The sequence below is a fragment of the Macaca fascicularis genome, chromosome 19 (assembly GCF_037993035.2).
Source record: "Macaca fascicularis isolate 582-1 chromosome 19, T2T-MFA8v1.1".
NCBI classification, from domain to species: domain Eukaryota; kingdom Metazoa; phylum Chordata; class Mammalia; order Primates; family Cercopithecidae; genus Macaca; species Macaca fascicularis.
Genome location: NC_088393.1, coordinates 46,772,664 through 46,790,976, shown reverse-complemented (window position 1 = coordinate 46,790,976; position 18,313 = coordinate 46,772,664). Strand labels below are relative to the sequence as shown.

The following is an 18,313-nucleotide window of genomic DNA, read 5'->3' as shown; positions in this document are numbered from 1 at the left end:
GTTGATGGACACTTAGGTTGGTCCCATGAATTTGCTATTGTGAATAGTGCTGTAATAAACATACGAGTCCAGGTGTCTTTTTTATATAATCATTTCTTTTCCTTTGGGTAGGTGCTCAATAGTGGGATTGCTGAGTAAAAATGTAGCTTTGTTTTTGATCCCTTGAGGTATCTCCACACTGTCTTCCATCGAGGTAGAACCAATATACCTTCCCACGAAGAGCATACAAGCATTCCCTTTTCTCTGCATCCATGCCAACATCTGTTGTTTTTTGACTTTTTAATATTACCCAAAGACTATGTACTTCCTTCAGAGAGATTTCTGGCAAGAGGAGGCAAAGAAATGGGGCCGCAGCTAGCAGAAGAACGAGATCAAGAGATGGACATTTCTTTATGGTTCTGGCCTTAAAGTTTTAATTGATGGCGAGGTTGCAGTTTTATTGAAGTAACTCCAAAAATGGAAGGTGGTTGTTGTTGTTGTTCACTATTTAAAGAAAATTCTTTCCCAATATTTCTGAAGTATTCTTGATATTGTTGGCCTCCCTCTATTTTTATTTGCTTGACAGCACTGTGATTGACTCTGCTGAAAGTAATTCAAAGCCCTTGAGGTGGCCCTTGGGTGTGCTGCTGATTACCTTGACATCACCTTTCTGCTTCCCACAATCATTGAAAAAAGTGGTTTACAGACCTTGTATCTGGAAACATGTCAGTGGAGCAGTTTAATTGGCTTTCTTTTTATTTCAGTCTCTTTGTTAAATACATCTGATAGGATTCCAAATTCCTCTTATGTTATCTTGAATTTCTTTGAGTTTCCTCAACACAGCTATTTTGAATTCTCTGTCTGAATGAACACATATCTCTGTTTCTTCAAGACTGGTCCCTGGTCCCTGCTCCCTTATTTAGTTCATCTGGTGAGTTCATGTTTTCCTGGATGGTGTTGATGCTAATAGATGTTCTTCAGTGACTAGGCATTGGAGGATTAGGTATTTATTGTCATCTTCACTGGCTGTGCTTATTCATAGCCGTCCTTCCTGGGAAGGCTTTCCAGATATTTGAAGGAACTTGGGTGTGGTGACCTAAGCTGTGTCTACTTCATTGGATGCCCCAAGCCCAATAACATGATAATAATCAAGAAGTAGGCACTTCTTTCTTTTTTATTATTATCATACTTTAACTTCCGGGGTACATGTGCAGAACGGGCAGTTTTGGTACATAGGTATACCCGTGCCATGGTGGTTTGCTGCACCCATCAACTCGTCACCAACATTAAGTATTTCTCCTAATGTTATCCTTCCTCTAGCCCCCCATTCCTCGACAGGGCCCAGAGTGTGATGTTCCCCTCCCTATGTCCATGTGTTCTCATTGTTCAACTTTCACTTATGAGTTAGAACGTGTGGTGTTTGGTTTACTGTTCTTGTGGTAGTTTGCTGAGAATTGTGGTTTCCAGCTTCATCCATGTCCCTGCAAAGGACATGAACTCGTCCTTTTTTATGGCCACATAGTATTCCATAGTGCATATGTGCCACATTTTCTGAATCCAGTCTATTATTGATGGACATTTGGCTTGGTTCCAAGTATTTGCTATTGTGAATAGTGCCGCAATAAACATCAGTGATAGGCACTTCTTTCAAGGAGATTTGTGTTCTTAACAGATTGTTAGAGGTATGGCCTTGACGGTCTTGGACAAGATCCAGGAGTGTTCTCTGGATTACCAGGCAGAGACTCTGCTGTCTTCCCTAAATTTCTCCCAAACATACAGAATCTCTCCGTGCTGAGCTGCCTGGAGCTGGGGAAAAGGCATCACAAACACCTCTGTGGCTACCACCACTATAAGCATGCTAGGTCATACCTGATGGCAGCACAGCACTGAGTCTCCCCCAACATCTGCCGTAACCACTGCCAGGCTGCTGCCTATGTTTACTCAAGGCCCTGGGGCTCTAGTATCAGCAGGCAGCAAAGCCAGCCAGGCCTGTGTTTTTCCCTTTAGGTCAAGGAGATCTCCCAGGCCCCAGGTGGGTCCAGAAGTCCCATCTGGGAGTCAGGGACTGGACTCAATAACCTTAGAAGTCTACCTAGTGTTCTATTATACTGTGGCTGAGCTGGCCCTCAAACTACATGACACAGTCCTTCCCACTCTTCTGTCCCCTTTCCAAAGGCAGAGAAGCCTGATTCTGTAGCCATTGCCTCTCCAGGCCATGAGGAACACTGCCAGTCTACCACTGATGTGCCCTTAGGACCCAAAAGCCCTCAAGTCAGCTTGTAGCGAATGCTTCTGAACTGGGGCTTACCCTTCAGGGCAGGCATCAGCCGAGTTTGGTCCAGTTCTTCTTTCTACTCTAGCAGGACAGCACTAAGTCCATTGCCTCACAATTGATGTTCTTCCTCCACCACTGTCCAGAGATGCTCTCTATACCACACTGTTGCTGCCAGGGAGTGTGTGTGTGGTCGGGGGGTTGGGGGCTTGTGGGGGGGGGGGGTGGGCGGAGATGATGTCCCTGATTCAGGGCTGTTTTTTCTATCTTTTCAGTGCCTCTTTCAGTGATATGAAGTTAAAACCAGGTACTATGAATGCTTACCTGGTTTTGGTTCTTATGAAGGTGTTTTTCTGGGCAGGTCCTTGTTAACCTGCTGTCCTTCCATGGAGGATGATCAGCGGAGCCTTTTATTCTGCCATCTTCCTCCTCTGCCTTCGTAATTGGCTTTCAAACTAATAAAATCATCTTTCCATCTTCAACTGTGTCTTAGGTTTACTTACGCGCACACTAATCGCATTATGTTCCCTTGAGTAGAGAATAATAGGAGGGTCCTTACAGCAACCATCAGGTAAGAAATACTGGCTCCCAGAAGATACATCAGTGGTGTTTGTTTTTCAATGGGTCCAGACATACAAATATCTGTCTCTGAAAACAATCATTGGATGTATTTAATCCTGATTTTTTGGCATCATAGAAGTGGATCTTGTAGAATTGGTCAGAATATTTATATGTTTTTTTAAAAAGCGCAAACTCTATTTTCTGGTGGATTGGATGTGGGGTGTGGTAAAAGGGGAAGAATTGAGAGTAATTACCAGGATTTGGCCCAAGGCACTGCCCTGTTGAATAAGCCATCAACTGAGATTGGCAAAGCTGTGAATAGAACACGTTTAAGGGAGAAGGATATCAGAAGCTCAGCTTTGGGAATCTTGAACTTGAGATGCTTTTGTATGTCCAAGTGCAGAGAGTTGAATATATGGTTTAGAGTTTAGTAGAGAGATTTGGATTTGGGATATATATTGGAGGGTTGTAACAGATAGATAACATTTCAAATCTGAGAGATTGCCATCACCAAGGTTGTAAGTACAGCTAAAAAGGAAGAGAAACAGCATTGGGTCAATCCAAGATAAAGAAGTCAGGAGAAAAAGAGGAAGCAGTAAGGAACACAGAGATGGAGCAAACAGTGAGATGAGAAGAAACCAGGAGAGGTCAGTGTCCTGGTAGCTAAGTAAAGAAAATTTATCAAGAAGGAAGGAATAATCAACTGGCAGGTTAAGTTAGATGAGGCCTGACCGCTGACCATTGTGTTTAGCAATACGCAGGCCATTAATGATTTTAACAGAATCATTTCTATGAGGTGGAAGGATAGAAGGCCATTCAGACTGAGTTTGAGGGGAGATGAATGAAGAAATTAGAAGAAAGTAAGACTATGTAGTTCTTTTTTCCTTTTGAGTAATCAATATATATATTTTCATCTATTATTATATGAAAGTTTGCATAGTTATACTTTATCCTTTAAACCCTCCATAAAGAGGGTTAAATTTTTTTTTAATTTTAGATTTGGGGGCACATGTGCATGTTTTTTCTCCTGAGCGTATTACATAATGGTAGGGATTGGGCTTCTAGTGTACCCGTCACTCAAATACTGAACGTCATGTTCAATAGATAATCTGTCAACCCTCACTCCCTCCTCTCTCTGCCCCATTTTAGAGTGCCCAGTGCCCATTATTTCTATGTTTATGTCCATATGTACCCATCATTTACCTCCCACTTGTAAGTGAGAACATGCAGTATTTGATTTTCTGCTTCTGAGTTAGGTCACATAGGATAATAGTCTCCAGTTCCATCCATGTCACTGCAAAGGACAGAATTTCACTTTTTTGTGGCTACTTAGTATTCCCTGTTGTATATGTAGCACATTTTCTTTATTCAATCAACTGTTGATGGAAACTTACTTTGATTCTGTGACTTTCCTATTGTGAATAGTGCTGCAATAAACATAAGAGTTTAAGTGTCTTTTCATATAATGACTTCTTTTGTGGGGCATATATACCCAGTATTGGGATTACTAGGTGGAATGCTAGGTCTTTTTTTAATTTGTGGAGATATCGCCATACTGTTTTCCATAGAGGTAGAATCAATTATGTTCCCACAAATAGTGTACTAGCATTCCCTTTTCTTTGCATCCATGCCAACATCTATTGTCTTTTGATATTTTGTTATTAATAATACTTAAGGAATATGCACTTCTTTCAAGGAGATTTGTGAGAAGAGGAAGCAAAGAAATGGAGTCACAGCTAACAAAAGAAAAGATGAAATGATGGACTTTCCTTTATTGCCTATATTTACAGTTTTAACTGATGGTGAATTTGCAGTTTTGTTGAAGTAACTACGCAAATGGAAGGGCTTTTTTGGTTCACTATGTAAAGAAAATTCTTTTACAGTATTTTCAGAAGCTTTCTTCATATTATTGGCCTCGGTAGGTCCTGGCAGTCAAACTGCTCCCTTTAAAAAAAAAAAAATTAGATGCATTTGATCCTATTTGGTTGGCATCACGGAAGTAGAGCTGGTAAAATTGGTCAGAATATTGATAAGTTATAAAGGAAGAGCAAACTGTATATCCTGGATTGAAGATGTAATGTGATTGTAAGAGAAGAAGAAAGAATGACTACCAAGATTCTCTTGTTATAGTTTTATTAACTGTCTGTCCATTCTTTCTTTAGTTATTTGAAATTATTAATGGACTTTTTCTCAGAAAAGGAAGATTTTATAGGGTCAACCCAGCTTGTAGCATTTTGCTATTGAAATAATAAATGTGTATGTCTATTTTCAGTGGCTGATAGAACAATGGATTTGAACTATAGCTTGGACTTACCAGATACTTGAGCATTCTACCCAACAGCTGCAGAATATACATTCTGTTGGACAGCAGATGAAACATTCTCCAAGACAGACCATGTGATAGGCCACAAAACAAGTCTCAATAGATTTAAGAAAATTGAAATTCTATCAAGTACTCTTTCAGAACACAGTGGGATTAAGTTGAAAATCAACCCCAAAAGGAGCCCTCAAAACTATGCAAATACATAGAAATTAAATAACCTGCTCCTGAATGATTGTTGGTACAAGAATGAAATCAAGATGGAAATTTAAAATTCTTTGAAAAGAATGATAATAGTGACACAACGTACCAAAAACATATAAAAACCTCTGGGATACAGCAAAGGCAGTGCTAAGAGGAAAGTTCAAAGCCTTAAATGCCTACATCAAAGAGTCTGAAGGAGCACAAATAGACAATCTAAGGTCACACCTCAAAGAATTAGAGAAAGAAGAACAAACCAAAGCCAAACCAGCAGAAAAAAAGAAATAACCAAGATCAGAGCAGAATTAAATGAAATTGAAACAAAAAAAATACAAAAGATAAATGAGACCAAAAGCTGATTCTTTGAAAAGATAAATAAAATTGATGTACCATTAGCAAAATTAACCAAGAAAGAAGAGAGAAGATCCAAATAAGCTCAATTAGAAATAAATTGGGAGATATTATGACCAGTATCACAGAAATACGAAAAGATCACTCAAGGCAGCCATGAGCACCTTTCTGTGGGTTAACTAGAAAATCTAGAGGAGGCTGACAAATTTCTGGAAATATACAACCCTCCTAGATTAAACCAGGAAGAATTAGAAACCCTGATAAGACCAATAACAAGCAGCCAGATTGAAATCCTAATAAAAAAATTGCCAACAAATAAAGTCCAGGACCAGACAGATTCACAGCTGAATTCTATCAGACATTCAAAGAAGAATCGGTACGAATCCTGTTGACACTATTCCACAAGATAAAGAGGAAATCCTCCCTAAATCATTCTATGAAGCCAATGTCAGCCTAATACCAAAGCCAAGAAAGGACATAACAAAAAAAGAAAAGTACAGACCAATATCACTGATGAATATACATGCAAAAATTCTCAACAAAATACTAGCTAACCAGATCCAACAACTTATCCAAAAGGTACTCCACCACGATCAGATGAAACCCACTGCATCCCTGCATACCAAAAAATGCAATCATGGTTTAACATACAGAAATCAATAAATGTGATACACCATGTAAACAGAATTAAAAACAAATATCACACTATCATCTCAATAGATGCAGAAAAAGCATTGGACAAAATCCAGCACCGCTTTATGATTACAACCCTCAGCATAATAGCCATAGAAGGGACATAACTTAAAGTAGTAAAAGCCGTCTATGACAAACCCACAGCCAATATAATACTGAACGGGAAAAAGTTGAAAGCATTCCCTCTGAGAACTGGAACAAGACAATGATACCCACTCTCACCACTTCTATTCAACATAGAACTGGAAGCCCTAGCCAGAGCAATCAGACAAGAGAAAGAAATAAAGGGCATCCAAATCAGTAAAGACGAAGTCAAACTGTTGCTGTTTGCTGATGATAAGATTGTATACCTAGAAAATTCTAAAGACTCCTCCAAAAGCTCCTAGAGCTAAAAAATAAACTCAACAAAATTTCAGGATACAAAATTAATGTTCACAAACTAGTAGCTCTGCTATACATCAACAGCAACTAAGCTGAGAAACAAATCAAGAACTCGACCCCTTTTACAATAGCTGCAACAAAATAAATAAAATACTTAGGAATATACCTAACCAAGGAGGTGAAAGACCTCTACGAGGAAAACTACAAAACACTGCTGAAAGAAATCATAGATGACACAAATGGAAACATATCCCATCTCTAGCATCCCGTGTGAAATTTCAACATTGTGAAAATGACCATACTGCCAAAAGCAATCTACAAATTCCATGCAATTCCCATCAAAATACCACCATCATTTTTCACAGAACTAGAAAAAACAATCCTAAAATTCATATGGAACCAAAAAGAGCCCACATACCAAAGCAAGACTCAGCAAAAAGAACAAATGTGGAGGCATCACATTACCTGCCTTCAAGCCATACTGTTAATATAATGTCATAGTCATCAAAACAGCATGGTACTGGTACAAAAGTCAATAGACCAATAGAACGGAATAGAAAACCTAGATATAAAGTCAAATAGTTACTGCCAACTGATCTTTGACAAAGTAAACAAAAATATAAAGTAGAGGCAATGATGCCCTATTCAACAAACGGTGCTGGGATAATTGGCAAGCCACATGTAGAAGAACGAAACTGGATCCTCATCTCCCACATTATACAAAAAATCAGCTCAAGATGGATGAAGACTTAAATCTAAGACCCAAAACTATAGAAATTCTAGAAGATGACATCAGAAAAATCCTTCCAGACACTGGCTTAGGCAAAGGCCTCATGATCAGTAACTCTAAAACAAATGCAACAAAAGCAAAAAGATAAATAGATGGGACTTAATTAAACCAGAAAGCTTCTGCACAGCAGAAGAAACAATCCGGAGAGTAAACCCACAACCCACAGAGTGGCAGAAAATCTTTGCAACCTGTACATCCAACAAAGGACTAATATCCAGAATCTACAAGGAACTCAAACAAATGATCATGAATAAACCAAACAGTCCTATTTTGTAAAAAATTTCAAATGTATGCAAAAGTAGAGAACCATCACCCCTAGATTATTTTAAAGCAAATTCCAGCTATTATATAATTTAATACATAAAACCTAAAGTTTTTCAGGGGAACAGTGTGCACTGGGAAAGACATGGTTGAAAAGAAAGACTGAAAGCAAGTCATAGGGCATAATGGGTTTCTGAAGAAATAGTTGTAGCCAGCAGAAGTATGGGCTATTGTGCAGAGGATATGGAAGTCAAAGATCAATCTCTGTGGATCACTGACAGGATTGCTGGAATGCCTGAGAAGGAAATAACATCAACATCTTTATGCACAACTTACTAGGTGGCCAGACACCCTGAACTGATATTTCTTCTCCAGTCCAGATGAATAACTGGGATATTACTTAAAATTCTATTGCATATCTGTTGCAAGGTAAAGTAGTTCCTCTTTCCCTTCTCTGATTATTTCTTATCAGCTACAGTTCTGGGCAGGGTGTGAGGGTGGTTGCCTAGAATGGGGTTTCCAAAGCTCCTTAATTGTGACCTCTGACCCTTTTCGTTTCTTCCATGTCCATACCCAGAGTCCAAACTCAAGGAATACAGTGGGATGACATTATGAATTAATCTTAAGGAAATACCTTATGTACCAAAAGAACTGTGTGATCGTGCTGATTTATATGAGCAGAAATTTGGAGTGTATGCTTGGAAATGAATTGTCAGGGTTTTAGACCAGGGAAAGTGGAATTTATTGTCGGGTCAGGCACAACTAATATTAATGCTGATGCATCCTCATAGCTTAGCTCCCACTTGTCAGTGAGAACTCTCACCTTTCTCCAAGAATCTGCAGGAGAACAAGAGCCTCAGATTTTGATTCACTTGAAAAGAATAGAGAAATAAGAGGGCATACCTAAAACCCAGGTGTCTGAGAGACAGAGTGCGGGTGGCCCTCAACTGGCAGAGCCAAGGGTTCTGAGGGTGGGTAAAGAAGACACAAGTGTTTTCTCTACTTCTGTCCCCAAGTCCTGCAAATGATCTAGATCTATGCTCTCCTAGAACCTCTGGAGAAGAAGGGGGAGGATTTTCTTTCAAGGTCGAGTGCCTTGCCCCCAGGATCTCCAGCTTTTTACCATTGCACAGGTTAGGAAAATGCACACCTTCCTGGTAGATTCTGCACCGTGGAGAAAAGGCTTCATGAGAAGTATGGAGGCTGGAATTCACACCCCTCATCCTCACTCCATCATCTTTATCTGTGCATTTCCCTGGTGACCCCTTCCTCCCCCAGTACCTCCCTCATGGTCATTTCTGCTGCATCACAGACACAGGCCTCCAAACAGGTGTGGTTGTGACTGAGTCTGTTTCTGACACCCCACCCCTTCTCACTCTGTGGGGAAACCTTCCTGGGAGGGGCTTGGAATCTGGAATGAAGCCAGAGGGCAGGGCTGATAGGGACCCTTTAAATTCTGCAACTCAAGAGATTCACACAGAAGCCTGGACACAATTCAGAAGAGCCACCCAGAGGGAGACAACAATGTCACTGCTATCCGTGAGTTAAAAAGGCACAGCCTTCAATAATTTCAGGTCACACAGAAAAGGGAAGAGGGAGATTTTATGGGATGAATATGTGAACATTTCTACTATGAATGCTTTACTGAGAGTTGTGGGTGTGTGGAAGAGAGACCCCAGGGCTATGGTATCTGAGATGCTTGTGGGGTCTGGGGTGTGGATGCTGGACCATTGTAACCCTCTGGGAGCATGTGATGGTGTCTGATGACAGTGAACTCTGCTGAAAATGATGTGACTTTAGATGGGAAGTGTATGACCCTCCAGGATATGGGTGGGTGTGTAAGTGATCATAATCAGATGACTGTGCTTTGTCTTTATGACTGTGATGTGTGTGTGAGCACAGCCGGACCAGTGTGTGAGCATCTTTATATGCACAGTGAGCAGGTGTGTGTGACTCAGTGGTGTGGCTCTGTGTGACTGTGTGTGTGCTGGGATGTGACTGGGTGTTGAACTGGGAACATGCATGTGGCCTTCTGTGCATGTAAAGTTTCCTCCCCACATAGCAGTACCTCTGACTAAGCAGGTGTGCAACTTCCCTTGTGCGTCAACGTGGATTCCAGTGGCAGAACTGGTGGGATCTTGAGGACCTTGAGTTACTGAGGATTTATTTCTGAGCATTTATGAGAGCAGAGTGCATGAATCCTCAGCTGCCTTTTACCAAGCAGAGTGGGGTGAGAAACACAGACTGTGGGGCTGATGGTTCCTTAGGTGGAATCTGCACACGGTGACCCCCTGCTCCTGCCTCCAGCCTCGGGTCTCTCCCTGTCCTTCCCATTGAGCGCCAGGATGGTGAACAGATTCTGATTCACTAGAGAAGGACATTGAGGGACTTGATTTAAGAGACTGAATCATCCAAAACCAGGAAGGTAGAAGTTTAGCCTCTGTTCAGGCAGAACTTACAGTGGATGTTCATCAAGATGTTTGCTGAGGCCTGTAATCCCAGCACTTTGGGTGGCCGCATTGAAAGGACCATGTCAGGCCAGGACTAGTAGACCAGCCGGGGAGACATAGCAAGGTTTCATCTTTCCAAAAATTTAAAAATGTATTAAATGTGGTGCTGCATGCCTGTAGTTCCAGCTACTTGGGGGCAGATGCAAGAGGATCACTGAAGCCTAGGCCTTTAAGCCTGCTGTAATTTTTTTTTTTTTTTTTTTGAGACAGAGTCTCGCTCTGTTTCCCAGTCTGGAGCGCAGTGGTACAATCTCGGCTCACTGCAACCTCCACCTCCCAAGTTCAAGTTTTTCTCCTACCTCAGGTTCCCGAGTAGCTGGGATTACAGGCATGTGCCACCACTCCTGGCTAATTTTTGTATTTTCAGTAGAGACGGGGTTTCCCATATTGGCCAGGCTGGTCTTGAACTCCTGACCTCAAGTGATGCGCCCACCTTGGCCTCCCAAAGTGCTGAGATTACAGGCGTGAGCCACCGCGCCCAGCCTGCAGTGAGTTTTGATGGTAGCACTGCATTCCAGCCTGGGTGACAGTGTGAGACCCTGTTTCAAAAAGGAAAAATACCATCCGCTTATAGATTCTATCCAATAACTTCCCTGACTCACAATCTTCATTTGTGCAAGTACTGCGGTGGTGCTCGCAGCAATGTGTGCCCCTTCTGGGAAGGACGTCCATTGCCCTTGATGATTGTGATGCATGTGCCTCCCACACACGGGGGTTTCCTGTTCTCTCCTGTTCATTTCCTTCTCTTTCAACAAGTGTTGTTTCTTGCTGGCGTGAATCTCTCTACTGTTACATCCTCACATCTTGCTTTCACAGTTTCAGAGTTGAAGATGATCACAGGTCTGTGTTCCACAAGGATCTTCCTTGTTTGTTAGAGGACCCGCAACAGGTCCTATACATGCCAGGGATTAGGCTAAAGGGTTTACATATCCTAACTACTGTATTACAAAAACATGATACAAAGTAGGTATTTTGGATTATCATCTTTGTATTGGGGAAACTGAGGCAGGGAGCGTTTAAGCAACAGATCTAAGGTCCCACTGCTGGTTGGGCAAAGTGGCTTGCCCCTGTAATCCAGCAGTTTGGGAGGCTGAGACCAGAGGATCCCTTGAGCCTACACACTCCAGACCAACCTGGGAAACATCATGAAACCCCAATGCTCCAAATACATATAAAATTAGCTGGGTGTGGAGCGGTAGTCTCAGCTACTCAAGGAGCTGAGGTGAGAGGATGGCTTGAGTCTGGGAGGCTGAGGTTGCAGTGGGCTGTGATTGTGCTAATGCACTACAGCCTGGGTGATACGATAAGACTTTGTCTAAAAAAAAAAAAACGTTCAAAATATGTTAACATCTCACTGCCAGTATTCAGCACAATAAAGGATCTAACTGAGGCAGCTCAGTTTCTGAAGCTCTGCTCCTAATTATGGGCCCCGTTGTCTTCAAAAATACGGGATCCTGACTGAGGTAGGGTGGGAGCAGGGAGGCCTGAGTCTACCATTTGATCTCTAACTGGCTGCACCACGGGAATCTGTTATGGGGGGGAGGCCGCACCTGGCCCTGCCCCTCTCACCCACTCTCAATTCCCTGGCAGGTGCCACACACAGAGTCTGTGTCCTTGTCTACTGGATCTACTGTGACAATCAAAGGGAGACCGCTTGTCTGTTTCTTGTGAGTACTCCCTGGTGCAGGGATGGGAGGTGGAAGGAGGAAGGATGTACAGCGGCTGCACGGGGGCTAGTCATGGGTCTAGGAGAAAAGGACACTCAAGGTTTGGGGCTGTGGTACTATATCTATTAAAGTGCATAGAATTGTCAGAAAATGGACACTTCATATGACCAAGTCAGTGACTATGGCTCAGTTTCCATCTGTGGATGAGGCGTGGAGCATCTCTTTCCACGCATGGAGAACACAAAGAGCTGAAGCAGCGCCACAGTGACAAGGCCTAGAATACCAACAAGTCTTTGCTCCACTATGGAAGGGGCAAAGAGACTTGTGTGTGTGTCTTGTGTGTGTCCCACAAGAAAGGGACCTGCCCAACACTGTGTGCTCTGCCCCCAGCAATGAACCACATCTGCAGGTGGATTTCCACACCGAGATGAGTGAGGACTCAGACATTGCCTTCCATTTCCAAGTGTACTTTGGCAATCGTGTGGTCATGAACAGCCGTGAGTTTAGGATCTGGAAGGAGGAGGTGGAATCCAAGAATATGCCCTTTCAGGATGGCCAAGAATTTGAACTGAGCATCTTGGTCCTGGAAGATAAGTACCAGGTGAGCACCCCTGGAGCTTCCTGCATCTGGCTTCCATGGGCTTTCAGAGCAAGAGGCAGCTCTTCATGCCATAGCTCCAGATAACTCCCTCTGCTCTATAACTCCCCCTGTCCCGGGCTTTTCATCACCCACAACTCCCCTTGTCCCAGGCTTTTTAATCACCCATAATTCCCCTTGTCCCGGGCTTTTCATCACCCATAACTCCCCCTGTCCCAGGCTTTTCATCACCCATAATTCCCCTTGTTCCAGGCTTTTCATCACCCACAACTCCCCTTGTCCCAGGCTTTTTAATCACCCATAATTCCCCTTGTCCCAGGCTTTTCATCACCCACAATTCCCCCTTTCCCAGGCTTTTCATCACCCATAACTCCCCCTGTCCCAGGCTTTTTTTTTTTTTTTTTTTTTTTTTTTTTGAGACGGAGTCTCGTTCTGTCGCCCAGGCTGGAGTGCAGTGGCGCGATCTCGGCTCACTGCAAGCTCCGCCTCCTGGGTTTACGCCATTCTCCTGCCTCAGCCTCCTGAGTAGCTGGGACTACAGGCGCCCGCCACCGCGCCCAGCTAATTTTTTGTATTTTTAGTAGAGACGGGGTTTCACCGTGGTCTCGATCTCCTGACCTTGTGATCCGCCCGCCTCGGCCTCCCAAAGTGCTGGGATTACAGGCGTGAGCCACCGCGCCCGGCGTCCCAGGCTTTTTAATCACCCATAATTCCCCTTGTCCCAGGCTTTTCATCACACACACAGGGGTTCCCTTTACTTTTCTCATTTCTCTCTCTCATTCAACAAGTGTTGTTGCTTGCACTGCCATCACCTCTGCTTGCACTGCCATCCTCAGCTTTTTTCCCATTCCTGATCAGGGTCAATGTTGGTTCACTTGCCATTTTTCCAAAAATGAAGAATATCCTCTATGTTTCCCATAGCTCTCATTTCCATTTATGATGTTATTTAAATTTTCATGTAGCTAAATGGATAAGATATACATATGAATAAAATTGTTTTAGTCAGTCCAATATGAAGGCTTCTTCTCACTCCTCAATCCCAATCCTCAGGACAATATTACTAGCTTCTCTACTCTTCTTCCACAGATAGTCTACCCTTAGAAAAGCATATACGTACGCCCATATATATGCTTTCATTTCTTTTTAAACAAATGCTGGTATAAGTGTCTCTACACATTATACTTTAGGAATGACAGTTGAATTGTACCCAAAGAATACATATTGGGGAAATAATCTATCCGTGGTGCTGCCTCATTTTATAAGGATTATATAGTATCCCCCAGAAGGATTTTCCCAGCTTGCTGCTCTTGACCCTTTACAAGAATTGGTTTCCAATGTTTTGCTCTCACAGATGTTACTGTATTAAGCTTTCTAATCAATCCTTTTGTCATTGCCAACTTTTCCCTATTTATATTGGAACATGATTATAAAGAAATGGAATAACTGGTTCAAAGATGCATGGGTTTTAAATTTGAGAACGAAACCCAAAATATGACTCCCTGTGTAGCCTCAGTAATAAAAAACGTGATCAAACTTTCTGACATTTCAAATGGGTAGGCCAAAAGATTCACATTTTATTCACATTAAAGTCAGAGGTGTTATTCTATGTTTATAAGCTGTTAAAGATAATATCCTATGTTTTATCACATTAATCCAGTCCCACCTCTCTGAGAACACTTGAGTTTCCTTCCTTGCCACCACCAGCTTGGATCTGAGCAATTCCAGAGAGAAACTGGGTCATCAGCAGTAAGCAACAGTCATAGTTTGTGTAACTGAAATGTATGCATTCAGCGAACATTGCTGAGCACTGACCCCGTGGCTGGCCCTGTGCAAGATGCAGGGATTCAAGTTTAGGAAACAAGTCCCTGGCCTTGGAGATCTTCCAGCATAGCAGGGAGGCTGAGCAACTATGGCCCATGTGACACGGAGTGATAGAGCCTCACTGGAGAAATGAGAGGAAACATTGAAAATACAGAGAACAGCTGTCTCAAATCGTTACCAAAGGTAGTCTGCAAAAAAGAAGTGTGTCTACCAGGTCCAATTATATAATGAGGCATTTTCTGGTTGGATGTTTCAGGTACTACGACACCATAGAGAGCAGGCTGAAAGCTTGTTTGGTGGAATACTGTCTTTCTGATGTATTTTTCCTTTCTGTAGGTAATGGTCAATGGCCAAGCCTATTACAACTTTAACCATCGAATCCCGGTCAGTTCTGTGAAGATGGTGCAAGTGTGGAGAGATATCTCTCTGACCAAATTTAATGTCAGCAATTGAAAGAGATAACCAGACTTCATGTTGTCAAGGCATCTCTGATCTACGTGAGCATGGGATTCCCAAAGCCAGCTAACGGCGTGATCTTTTCTCACTTCAATCCTTACTTTTGCTCATTAAAACTTAATCCAACTTCACAGAATTTGGTTCTTGCTTTCATGGGGAGAAAGATAAAGTGGTCATCATCAAGAGGGCTTGGGGGATTTTATGGGTGGTGTGAATGAGTCAAAGAGGATAAATCTTCCTGAGACACAAAAAGTAAGTGACAAGGCCAGTGAAATGTCTGAGAAGACATTAGCAACTACATCCTTCTATAGCATCGACTATATGTCAGACTCTCTGAACCAACCCTACACAATTTCAGATGAGTCACTGAGGTGTAGCAATGGGATTGGAAGCTTGAATAACTGAGCCATGACAGGGTGGGTAGAGCTATATCTGAGCTGAGCAGAACTGAGTAGGAACCCCACCCTTTACACTGAAAACAGGGGAGCAGGAACCCTTGGGGGCTCCCATTACTCTGCCTAAGCCCCATATCTCATATGTCCCTCCAATTAACTTGGAAAAATGCCAAGAAGAAAATCACCAGAGAAAGAAACTCATGGGCTTGTCCCCTCAGTTCAGGAACAACGGGTATGCAACACCATTTTTCGAAAGGTAGAGCACAGATGCAGAAATTGGATTTGTTCATTTAAAGAGTACTCATGGGTGATCATGCCCTTCTCACTTCCTCTTTGCAGACTGAGAAAGGAAAAAGTCACTTGGCAGAAAAGGAGCTGTAGGCTCAAACAGTGAAAAGGGGAGATACTACTTTCCAGAGTGTAAATCTTGGTCATAGGTGGATATAGGGCAAACTCTTTGATCAGGGCACACAATGATGGCTCTCACTGATAGTCTCTTCTGTAGGCCTCATTCATCTCCACCACAGACACAAGGTTAGGACACTTCCATTGCCACTCCCTGCAGTGCCCCCACTGCCTCCCCTCACCCAGTAAATCCTAACCATTGATCTCAGAAGACCCCTTCTAATGCCCCAGGCTAACCAAGAGTAAATGTTCTCTCTGGAGTGTCTCCTTTGGAGAGAATTCTGGGCCAGCCCCCTCCATCTGAAATGCTCTAAAGACTTTAATCCTCAGAGTTTCTTGATCCCTGTCTTCCCAGTAGGTCTCTGTGTTTATTTTGGACAATTTATTTCTATTCACCAAGCAGAAAGGCAGACACCTGCTTGACATTTCAGGGATTCAATCGACTTTCTGGCCACTCTCCTTGAAATAAGAAATTATCAGCATGAGATCAGGAGAATTTTGCGTAGAAGACAATGTTTCAATAGCCTCAAGCTAGAAGTCGCCCAATATCTACCAAGAATAAAACTGCTGAATATGTGTTGGCCAATTTATAAAACTCCAGAGTGGAGACCAGTGAAAAGGAAGGATCTACAGCTCTACACGGCAACATAGATGAATCCTAAAAACAGAAATGTTTTAGAAAAGATGCATGATGCAAGGAAAAAAAATCCAAGATAAACATCTACAGGCAAAATTCAACAAAGTGATAAAACTAAAGCAAAGCCAAAAAGAAGGGCAGAAGCATGGTTGCCAGTAGGTGCAAGAAGGTCACATGGTAGGGAAGGAACACAGGAGTCAATGGGTGTTAGCAACAGGCCACAACTATAATTGTGGTGGCTACATAAGTACTAGTTTAATCATGAATTCATCATAATATACATTTTTTTGTTAACTTGGATCAAGTTTTAAAAAATAGTTTAAATTCACAGTCAATAAAACTAAAGAGTAAAACAGAAAGAGAGGAGGGAGGGAGAGGATTTGAATTCGTTTCTTCTTTAAATTCCTAATATAGATTTTAAGGATGTTTTCTGTTATAACAAAGAGAACTTGAGGAGGGGTCCTGAGTGCTCCGCCCCAAGTGAAGACAGCATTGTAGCTGAAGTCTGATCACCTGCACCTGTCCCTGTCTTCGTGCAGGTTTTGAGCTAAGTAGCACACAAATCAAGGACGAGACTTAGGAATCTCACTTTTCTCCCAGCATGTGAGTATCTGAGATTTTATTGCACATGGACACCCAGAGAAAAATGAGAGAGTGTAGATGGAGCCCAGGTGTGTGAGAGATGGAGTGTGAGTGGCCCTCACCTGGCAAAGGCAAGGGGCCTGGATAGGGTCAGGATGACACAGAGACTCTCTCTACCTCTCTCCCCAGGTCCTGTTGAGGATCAAGGTCTTTGGTGCCCCAGAATCTCTGAAAGAGAAAGAGAGAATTTTTATTTTCCATGGTTGAGTGTCTTGCATTGAGAATTTCCATTTTAAAAATATCATCCAAGTTAGAAAAATGCACACATTGTGGGGGGGATGGCCAAGATGGCCAAATAGGAACATCTCCAGTCTCCAGCTCCCAGCATGAGTGACACAGAAAATGGGTGATTTCTGCATTTTCAGCTGAGGTACCGGGTTCATGTCTCTGGGGCGTGTCAAACAGTCGGTGCTGGTCAATGGGTGCAGCCCAACCAGTGAGAGCTGAAGCAGGGTGAGGCATCGCCTCACCTGGGAAGAGCAAGGGGGAAGGGAATTCCTTTTCCTAGCCAAGGGAAACTGAGACACACAACATCTGGAAAATCGGGTCACTCCCACCCTAATACTGCGCTTTACCAAGAGTCTTAGCAAATGGCACACCAGGAGATTATATCCCACGCCTGGCCCGGTCGTCCCACGCCAACGGAGCCTCCCTCCTTGCTAGCACAGCAGTCTGAGATCTAACTGCAAGGCGGCAGCAAGGCTGGGGGAGGGGCGCCCACCTTTGCTGAGGCTTAAGTAGTTAAACAAAGCCCTGGGAAGCTCGAACTGGGTGGAGCCCACTGCAGCTCAAGGAGGCCTGCCTGCCTCTGTAGACTCCACCTATGGGAACAGGGGATAGCTAAACAAGAAGCAGCAGAAACCTCTGCAGATGTAAATGCCCCTATCTGACAGCTTTGAAGAGAGCAGTGGTTCTCCCACTGTCAACATTAGACAGATCAACAACACAGAAAGTTAACAAGGATATCCAGGAATTGAACTCAACTCTGCACCAAGCAGACCTAATAGACATCTACAGAACTCTCCACCCCAAATCAACAGAATATACATTCTTCACAGCACCACATCGCACTTATTCCAAAATTGACCACATAGTTGGAAGTAAAGCACTCCTCAGCAAATGTAAAACAACAGAAATTATCACAAACTGTCTCTCAGACCACGGTGCAATCAAACTAGAACTCAGGACTAAGAAACTCAACCAAAACCACCCAACTACATGGAAACTGAACAGCCTGCTCCTGAATGACTACTGGGTACATAACGAAATGAAGGCAGAAATAAAGATATTCTTTGAAACCAATGAAAACAAAGATACAGCATACCAGAATCTCTGGGACACATTTAAAGCAGTGTGTAGAGGGAAATTTATAG

At 42.8% G+C, this 18,313-nt stretch overlaps 1 protein-coding gene across 2 annotated transcripts in view; it reads left to right on the top strand.

Moving 5' to 3' along the window:
* The window catches only part of LOC102120083 (galectin-10), a 28,119-nt gene extending 13,127 nt beyond the window's left edge, over nt 1-14,992 (top strand). The window contains exons 1-4 of one of the 2 annotated variants that reach the window (XM_065534319.2): nt 9,288-9,348; nt 11,910-11,986; nt 12,377-12,587; nt 14,742-14,992. In XM_065534319.2, coding sequence (XP_065390391.1) covers nt 9,334-9,348; nt 11,910-11,986; nt 12,377-12,587; nt 14,742-14,858 — 420 coding nt within the window. In that variant the 5' untranslated portion in view covers nt 9,288-9,333 and the 3' untranslated portion in view covers nt 14,859-14,992. Of the gene's footprint in view, nt 1-9,287; nt 9,349-11,909; nt 11,987-12,376; nt 12,588-14,741 lie in introns of those variants that run through there. The other variant, XM_065534320.2, reaches the window with a different exon arrangement.
* The last annotated feature ends 3,321 nt before the right edge of the window (nt 14,993-18,313 follow it).